General features: G+C 39.1%; 1 protein-coding gene across 1 annotated transcript; it reads right to left on the bottom strand.

Annotated features, from left to right (window-relative positions):
• Window positions 1-2,386: 2,386 nt before the first annotated feature.
• Window positions 2,387-9,782, bottom strand: LOC140926284 (lactadherin-like). Its single transcript, XM_073376045.1, has 3 exons — window positions 9,641-9,782; window positions 3,758-4,045; window positions 2,387-2,748 (listed from the first exon to the last, which is right to left on the bottom strand). Exons 1-3 carry the CDS (start codon window positions 9,696-9,698, stop codon window positions 2,387-2,389), a joined length of 708 nt encoding a protein of 235 aa, XP_073232146.1. The 5' UTR covers window positions 9,699-9,782.
• Window positions 9,783-9,987: the final 205 nt, after the last annotated feature.

The following is a 9,987-nucleotide window of genomic DNA, read 5'->3' as shown; positions in this document are numbered from 1 at the left end:
TTTAATTTGGATGCCTACTTGTGTATGTTTGTGGCGTATTTTTCATATCACGTTGCAGGGAAATGAAAGTTAAAGACGCCACTTGTAACACAGTTATTGTTGCTGAAGCGTTGTTTGTAAAATTGCATTAGTTTGCAGGGGCGTTGCCAGCCTACAGGTCCGTAGGCTCGGGCCCACAATTTCTTCTGTCTGCTTGACTCATCAATATTACGCTTCCCAGTATAAAGTTGAAAATTGAACTTGCGTATGAGATGTGATCGATTTCAGAAAGTATTCATTCGACCACTGCAGAAAAGGAAATTATTGTGATGGAAAACGCACTATATGATCAGAAAGCCACCAGTAAATTGTTGAGACACTTCCATATTGTTGTCCTCAAGAGTTCCACCCAAATGTATCGTGGGCATTTACAGCACTTCTAACTTTGTCAATTATCTGCAGTCTGAGAGAGGTCTTTCAGTGAGAGTGCATTGAGAACACTAAAAATCCGACAACGATAAAAGAAGATCCCCAGGTGGACATGCACTTACGCATCTCCATAAGGATCCACAAGGATCATGAACGTTTGAATGCCGTTGACTTACTGAATGTTACGCGAAACTGGCGACTAAGAACTGTAGCGTTTATCCTTTGCACAGTGAGTCTTTTAAATCTAACCACCAAATTGTCGTGATAGAACCCTAATCTTCGAGGAAGACCAAGAGCATTTTGGCCAAGGAATTGTTATCTGGAGCCTACTAACCAAGATGTTAATATACCATATCTCAGAGACGATGTGCCAGAAAGAACTATACTAACCCACTGAACAGCCGCACCAAATTAAGCCTGCGAGAATAAAGGCTCTTGTTCAGGATGTTAAAACAAACTCATAACTCATTTAAAGAACTCCTGTTATAAAGTCAAGGCAGATCAACTATTAAACCTATCAAGCGAGCAACGGAAAGCAGGAGAAGAAACAATACACATCTTTGGGACGGTCAAGTGCGCCACTTATCAACCTGGAGCATCCAGAGACGAACAGATAAAATATGCATGCCGAACATCTTAGATATGTGACGTTTTAACGGTTGTTAACTGAGTATGTTTTTTTTTCCTAATAGAGCTAGTGTGGACGACTCTGCAAGTGCCATCTCGGTAGCTTAGTATGCACTGGAATTTTTCTCAGGTTACACCACCCGACCTTCAAAATGTTCTGGCTTATTCTTTTTATTTCTTTTAATTGTATGCGTAGCTTATCGAATAGATTGTATCTAAATCTCGAACTACTGATCTCAGCACCGACTCCACTGATACATGTTACTGACAACCGACCTACCAATGGCGAAAAGGGAAGTTCAGTCCTCTTGTTTCTAGAGGTTTCCAAATCATCTAACAAGCGTCAGTGCCTTTCCCAGTTCTTACAAAGTGAAAGTGGCACCGATAAGTCACCTCGTTACGTCTTAGTTGGCGGGTATGACCTTACCAAGGAGTTGAATGAAACCTGGACTATTCATCTTCATGCACCTCATCTGTTGCGCGCCTATTTCCGAGATTTTCTCGAATGTAGCCCACTCAGGCGAATAGCAGTTGGTTTTGAAGCTCCTCATTTTGTACTGGAATTGAAGCAACACAGACCTAATAGTAGATGGGGGAGTTTTGCCAGGTTTTAAGATATTTCAACCAAGAGTCACGGGGTGCAACATCCAATAGTGTGCAACTTTCAGGTCCACGAAGGCTATGAAGATATGTCCAATAATTCGATAGGGTAGCAATTTTAATCACCTCTTCGAAGATTTCAGCAAATGACCGCATGCCACGTATATAGAATTACCCATTAATACTCGTGTAGGGATCAGGCCTGCAACATGTCGAAAAGCTGGCTACGCCCCTGGTTCGTAAGTAGTTCCCTTTAAATTTTCGACGCCCCCGTGGTTTGTAAGTATGGTAAGGTAAAACACATAACGGTGTTTGCTATCAAATTGATTGCATATTCGGCTCTTTGATTATCTAAGGCAATTACTATAAGACCGAACTGTAGTTGAATGAGTATGCGAGGAGATAGTCGAGCGCTTTTGTCGATTAAGTGGAAACCTGTTTGTTTATTGAAAAGAAAATGAAAAAAAATGATAGTACCTAACGGACATCCTAAGAGTTCCATCCTCATAGAAATATGGCCACGCCACGTCTTAGGATGCACCCGAATGTAGCCTGCATCTATGGAAGGGTTCAAAACGTTCAAAACCACGGTGTTGCGGTCCGTGTTTCCATTGAAGACCTGCAGCAGATAAATGAAGCGTTATGGTTAAACTAGTTAGGTACTTGTGGAGGGTAACAGTGTTGCTAAGTTTTTAATGTGGGACTAATATTTTGAGACAATTTCATGTTACAGAGTCGAGATTCAATTAGTTTAATTAATTGCTAGAGTTTGTCTTGCTACGATTTTCATCTGTTTCCATACCTTGCTGTTCTGATAAGGTGTAAAGGTGGTGCCGTTGCTGCTGTAGGAGATAGTAAAGCTCGTAACCCATTGATCCACGTCTTGTCGTCCCTGGATCTGTATTCCTGTCACCTCGGTTTTAGCTCCAAGACCCACTTCCAACCACTGATGAACGTCATTTCTGAGGGCGGACCATGCACCAGTCTTACCTCCTCCAGCCTTGAAATTGAGTCTGCCATTGGTGGCGCCTCGTGCAGCGTTGAATTCGGTTGAAGCTGTGATCTGGCCATCGGTTATTTTTCTGCTCTCCATCCCGAGAGGGTCGGAACATGCTATACAAAGCCGAAAATGCATAAAGTGCAGAGAACTATAGTGCGAGTTTAAGTTCAATTGTTTTTACACGATTACTACGTTAAGGACTTGCAATTTGGATGCCTACTTGTATTTTCCTGTGGTGCATCATTCACAGCACAAGGTACAAAAAATTGTTGTAAAAGTTCTACTTGCAACAAAGTCCTTTTAAAAACTCATTGTCATGGCTAAAGCGTTGTTTGTAATATCAATTTTCTGAAAGCTCAGCTCAAGCTTGATAGACCTGTGTACTTTTTCTTTTGCAAAATTCTGTATCATTTGAGCAATAAAATTTTGAAATGGAATGGTTTATGGCAGATCTAATACCTTAATCAGCGAAACTGGTTTCTCATAGAATTCGATAAGAAGTAACATTTTATTGGAAGGTAAAAGTGATTTTAGGTCTTGAAGTGAGGTAGTTGTGGAAGGCTGGGAGTGCTAATTTGGTTATGAAGGGATGGTGTGGTTACAGTCTGTTGAAATGAAGTGGTGGTTGTGAATGTTCTTATCAATGGTCGAAAACATACTGGTACTTAGGGACCGGTCATTATTTATCGCCTGTGGTGGGGACGGAGGATTTGGGGCTAAAGAAGATGAAATTTAGCCGATCGCCCCTAATAACTTTTGATGACTTGCGCGATCCCCCCCCCCCCTTCACGTCTTCATTTTCCAAGCAAATTTGAGTGGTCCCCTCTCTGAATCCTTCCAAAGTTTTCAGCGATCCCCCCTAAAAAGCTAATTGGCCATAAACCCGCGGTGGCCAGAAGATTAACCGCATTGCGAAGATCTAGAATTGGATGAGAAAAGAGAAATTCAACAATAACAAATTCTTCAACCCTGGGGAAAAGACCTTAGAGGACAAATTCCCTGCCCGGGGGATACACGACTTGATAAACGCCGCGAGAAACGTTCTGGGGGGGGGGGGGGGGGGGGTGATGGGCACACTTGATATATGTAGAGATGTCCTTTAAGAGAGGTTTATTGGCTTACCTATAACATGAAGTATAATGCTACGGATGCTCAAGTATCCTGCAGCTCTTATTGTACAGACATAAGTGCCTGTGTCATTTTCTCGGACTTGTTCTATCAACAATGTGCCACTTGTCGAATTAAGCCGCAGATCATGCGCTGGAATTGTGACTTCATCTTTGGTCCAAATCAAACTCTGGATCAAAGTAGATATCGAGCTCAATGTTTTGTCAGTACACCTTAAAAGAACTTTGGATCCACTGTAGACCGAAAGGTTTCCTGAGGTAGGCTCTGCTATCAGTCCAAAGGCTGTAAAAGAATAAAGAGAAATGACAGAAATGCTTTCTTATTATCAATCAATCAATCAATCAATCACTCAATCAATCATTGATCACTCAGTCAATCACTCAGTCAATCAATCAATCCATCAATCGATCAGTCATTAATCGTTCAATCAATCAATCAATCGTTGTTGCGTAACATAAATATTATTATGGTTTGCATGGGGATGTTGGCGATCGCCTTTATTTAGGGGTCAAAAATAGTACGAAGAATACATCAGAACATCCTGTCCTTGTCCCCTTGTTTTATTTTTAATGTGTCCTTAGAATTGTTGACCGTTGGAGGGTCATTAAAGCGAGTTTTAGTTCTGCGTTGTTTGAGTCAGAGAGAACAACGGCAGAAAGTCAGGGACAGGATGAGAGTGGACCCCTCTTGCCTGATCGTGAACGTCTCTATTAAAAACACTAGTTGGAGAGGATACACCTTAGCTCTATCAAAGTTTTTCAATTCATCGGTGACAAGTTTTAGTCATGGCAATAATAACTAGCAAGATATGGGATACCCTGCGAACAAGCACTCCCGCTAATCTTTGAGTTCGAGCAGAGAAAACAGAAAATTGTTATAGGGCGGAGGCAGTAGCGGTTAACGGTTAATATTTTGGCTTTCCTACGGCTAACGGTTAACTTCTCTTTGCTACGTTTAATAGACATTTGATGAAGAAAAATCAATTACTTGAAAAAAATAAAAAATAAAAAAAATAACAGAGGTTTCATCGAACGACCTTTCCTGGGTCGGAACAATCTCGTTCCCGGAGTCCCCGTTGTCCGTTCCACTGGACTATGGTAACACGGACTCTGGGAGCGAGATTAAGGTCGGAAAATAGGTAAAATGGGGTCCATCAGCCATCAGACTAGACACAGAAACTAGTAAAAAGCCATATTGATACTCCCTACATAACAATTTATTGCTAAAAAATTTTTTTTAAAGGTTAACTTTTATGCGACTAACACATTCCAAAAAAGGACGTTTTAACTTTAAAACAGTTAAAAGTAATATTCTTCTTTTCACTATTCGACCATTAATCTATACTCTCGCCACATGTACGCCCACAGAGCGGACCTGTTTTTTGTTTAGCAATGACTTGCCTTCTTTTTTGCTCATTATTGTCTCCAAGTTTCAAGGAGACAAGGAGAGTTTTTCTCTTCCCCCCTACTGGCCTTTTCGTATCATTCTTCAGTCAGCGAGAGCCAACAACAATAATAAGCTTTATTGACATGACTATAATAGAAGAGTTTTATAGTTTGCAAAGCTACTTATAACTAATTCTTGATTCTTTAATTAATCAAAATGACTTAAAATAAAAAAAGTAAAGCTGCTCATATAGTACGAGTAGTTATTCCGGGACAAGTTTGTCTCTCAATTCGAAGTATGATGAAATGAATAGATTTAATTGAATTTTTATGAAATGGTCAGTTGAATTCATAACATTTGGTAAGAAAGGTTCTTTTGTTAACAGTCCTGGAAACGGCATTTTAGTTTCTATTTTCGTACTAAGGAACATATCTCACATAATAGCTTGGGCAATCTAGTACAAAGTGAGTTTGATCTTCAATTTTTTACTGTATAGCCTTTCATAACGTGGTGTATTGTCAGTATCTTAGATCCCTGTTTCAAGTCTTAGGTTTGTGACTGCTAATTCTTAGTTTCACTAATACTTTCCTAGAAAGGTTTTTTCTCGTGAGGGTAATTAAACAGGGGGCTATGATAGCAGAGCTCTCGCGCGCGAAGCGCGCTAGCGGAGCACCATGGGTAAGAAAATTTGGTAAACTATCCATCCGAGAAAATTTGGTTATGACGTATTCTACGAACGACCGTCCGTACACCCACTACATGTAAGCCGATGCCAAATGTCAGGTTATTTTGGCGGGAACGCTTATGGCCACCCGCGTCTTGTGAAGCAGACACAACTAAAGAGTCAATAAAGACGAAAACGGAAAGCGGAAAATGTTTCGGTATCCGTGTTTTTTTTTTTTTAAGTATTAAGGTGATTCACTGGTTTTGCACTGCGCATCTCTTACTGCGCATAACAAGATGGCTGCCGTGAAAAAGAGCATCTAAAGTAACATTATTAAAATAAAGTTAACTAAAGAGAAGCGCTATAAGAATTTTTGCTAGCGGTTGTTTCTTGCCAAAATGAGACTCTATGTGTTGGGAAATGTGCATAACGTAAGCAGTACGCGTGTTGCTCAGTTCGACTTCCTCACGGAGAACCTCGATAACAGAAGTTAAACTCCTGCTAACTCACTTTGATTTTCATTTAAGCGCCATCTTTATCACATTACGTCCTAACTGTGATATCTCGATGTAAATTCTGAAAAAACGGATTTTTTAATGCTTTCTTCCCCCTTCCACATACATGCCTTCTGAAACTCGCCCCAGTCCTCTCTCAAAAATCGGAGAAAATGCATGTGGTGCGTACTTTCTGCAGCACTGCCGCAAAAAGGAGTACAGTGAACCCCATATTTTATTTCATGATTTTAATAAGACCAGTGCTTCCTTCCAATGGAAAAAAAACTGGCAATAATCTATGTTCAGTTTTTTGACAATTTTACTAAATTGTGCGGATTGAGCTATAATGGTTCCAGTAGCGCGTGTCAAAATTAAGTCTACTTTGGAGCGTAAAGTAAAAAGAAGGGCAAAAAAGGCATTTTTCTGGTACTTAAGTGGATAAACAATACATTTAATTCAAATTCTGTGCGATACCAAATGCATCATCGAAAAAATCTCTCCTTTTTGTTTAGTTTTGGGCTGCATGGGGTCCTAAATAGCTGTATTAGTCAGCCTTGTGACGTCAAAAAAAAAAAGAAGCACGGTGACCCCACTTTTTATTACCTTTTTTATCATCATCTTGACTTGTTACATCAGTGTACCAAGTTTCATCCACAATCTATGTTAGGTTCTTTTACTAAGGAATCACCTTAGGCTTAGGTTAATTGTCATGTCCACAAATTTGGAAAATAGAGAAAGAGGAAGACAGAGAAAAAGAAAAAGTAGGGCGACAGGCCAGCCAAGCTCAACGAGAAAAGGAGCTAGAACTAGAGAGAAAAAAAAACAAAAGGAGACATTTCCTGTTGGAGGAACAAAATGAAGTTTTGTAGCAGCGAGATGCTAGCGGCCACCCGGGTGAAAATGAGCGATAGTCAAAAAAGATTGAACAAGAACACGTCCGACATTCCCTCCATAAAACGTGTAACTAGGAAGTTTCTGCATGGAAGTTTCACTTAACAGTCGTGCAAAACAACGGCAAAGAAATGTACTAAAAAAACGTGCTGCACGTGCAAAGTTGCTTTTTTGCTAATTAGACCTGTTGTTGATTTTTTTTTACCGTTCTAGTTGCCTTCGCCACTCAGCGTTATACGATTTTATATTTTGTTTGAGCAAACAATAAAAATTATCGAGAGCTTCACCTTTAGCCCTGGCTAAATCTATATATTAGTTTCTTTGATTGTGTAATACTGTTAAAAGTTACGTTTTTCTGAGTGTTGAAGGGTTTGGTTCCAACATAGTTAATTAAAATGGAATGGTTGGGAAACCCTTTGTTGTTTGTTAGGTGTTTGTTAGCTTTTTTGGACCTGTCCGTGCATAACGTTCAATAGCATTCCTATCATTTTGAAGTTATTGACCAATAGAAACATCGCATTAATTTATTAAGTCATAATTTGTGAACAGAAAACAAAGGATTGTGCACGGTCAGGGAGCTTCCAACATAAACTACAGCACCATTGTTTTCAACTTTGATGTTTGCCGGGTTTCCTAACCAGTGTCCTCTCTTAACTATGGTTTCAATGAGAGATAGATTTTTTTTTCGTGAGATCTACATATTTCTTCATTTTGTATTCATGCATTCAGTTTTATAAGTTTCATTGGAGGTCTGTTATCTTTATGAGACTGGAGGAAAAACTACAAGCGTTGCAATACTCAGTGCAGATCTCTCGAAGTTTAAATGCCTCCTTTCAACTCCCCTATTAAATATTCTGCTCTAAAGGGTTAATTTTACAGTGCAAACTAAGTAACTGGAATTATTATTCATTCAAATTATTTCTCCGTTTCTGATTGGCTCCAATCCGCCGACTAATCCTTCATAACCAACCGGCGCTGACCAAATTTGGACGATGAGAGCGATATATATACCATCGATTCGATGGTATATTTGATCGTAAACGAGGGTAATCGATGGTATATTTGATTGAAAACGAGGCTGTTAGGGCAAAAGACCATCGATCAACCTCGTTTTGCAGGCGCGGCGACCTAGCTGTTTATTCACGAGTGAACGAAAAAAATGGTATTCACGGCTATCCGAAACGAAACAGCTGAATTTCTGACTAAACCTGAATGGAAGGAAAGCAAGAATACCCAAAACATATTGCTAGTTGAATGTTATATTCTTTTTGATGCGAAAAAAACCTCTGTTTATATCCTGAAACTGTGCCGAAAAATAGGCCAAAGTTTAGAAGAAAGTCTAAGAGGTGGAAAGCTTGTTAAGAACTTATATTTTGAATGAATAATAAAACAGTTATTGAATTCGGCATTCCTAGGATGTGAAGAATTATGCAGATCTCGGAGGATGTTATCCACCTTGGCCTTCAGCCTCGATAGATAACATACTCCGAGATCTGCATAATTCTTCACATTCTACGAAAGCCGAATTAGGCTCGAATTCAATAATTGCTAAATTATGTTGTTAATCTTCAGTCGATAATATTTATCTTGTCTAGCTTCGATAAACGCGCACTTGTTAACGCTCAAAAATCGTTTTTGTTTATTATTGTAAACTTTCCTTTTCTCTGCAAGACTGAATGAATATAAGATATTGCAAAAGCTACTTTTTGTTGTTGTCCATGTTATTGTTGTTGCATTTGTTCACTGGCTTTGTCTTGTCCTCAGGTCACGGCCGGATTTCCAAACCACCAAAAGTATTAACTGATCCTAACTCAATATTGACTACCATGCACAAACATTCACCAATTATTTCAAAACCTCTTTTAATTAAGTAGATGATATGGGAGAAAGAAATTACAGAAAAGGGGATTGAAAGCGTCTCTCAGTTGTTGTCTTAGATATACTCAAAAACTTGTATCACCAATGCGCCAAAAACAAAATAGATATCTCATAAGTAACTGTACACAGTAGTAAGCAATATTGAGCCTTTATTGTATTGCTTCACATGGTACCATGAACCATGAGATAAGCGAACCTTATCTCTCCCAGTAGAAAAAGAAGGTTATAATAAGAGAATTTTGAATGACCATGGGTCTAAATAGTTATGTAAATTTTATCCGTCGTAGGAATTTTGCATTGCACTAAGTCTTCACGTCTTGTGAGTAATACTACGTCAATACTCACTCGTTCTTTTGTGAATTTCTCAATATGTGAATACGTAGATCGAAAATCGTGTATCTTAACAGTCAACAAATAAATAGAAGTTTAAAAGAGAGAAGTTGGTACTGACGAAAAACATTGTTATAAACGATCAATGGCTAACGACAACTGAGGTAATAATATATTACATAAACATTTGTCATATGATAAATAGCTAGCTAGACATAACTAACTCTCATTTACCTGGTTTAGGTAGAGTGATCCACAAGGTCAAAACCACCAAATTAAAGTTCTTAAACATTTTTGTGGTCGTAAAGACGAAGTTGTTCGTCTGAGATTACCGATTTATATGTGGAATAATGAAAAGGCTCTTTCGCATTTCCTGCGTTTCAGACAGCAATACACAAGTGTGGCAGTCATTTGCCCCCTACAAATATCATGCTCATGTTGCGTGGGAACCTTGGAAACAAAAATAAACGAAACGAGGAAGTTATAGCCTAAAAACAACTAAGAAAACACTTCTATTGGATGACGTAGAAAGGGACTGGTCACGTCAGACTGGTGAAAATCGTCGATACAAAACCTCCAGT

This window comes from Porites lutea, chromosome 2, assembly GCF_958299795.1.
Source record: "Porites lutea chromosome 2, jaPorLute2.1, whole genome shotgun sequence".
NCBI lineage: Eukaryota > Metazoa > Cnidaria > Anthozoa > Scleractinia > Poritidae > Porites > Porites lutea.
The sequence above is the reverse complement of the archived record's forward strand: the minus strand, read 5'-3'. Positions and strand labels throughout refer to the sequence as shown.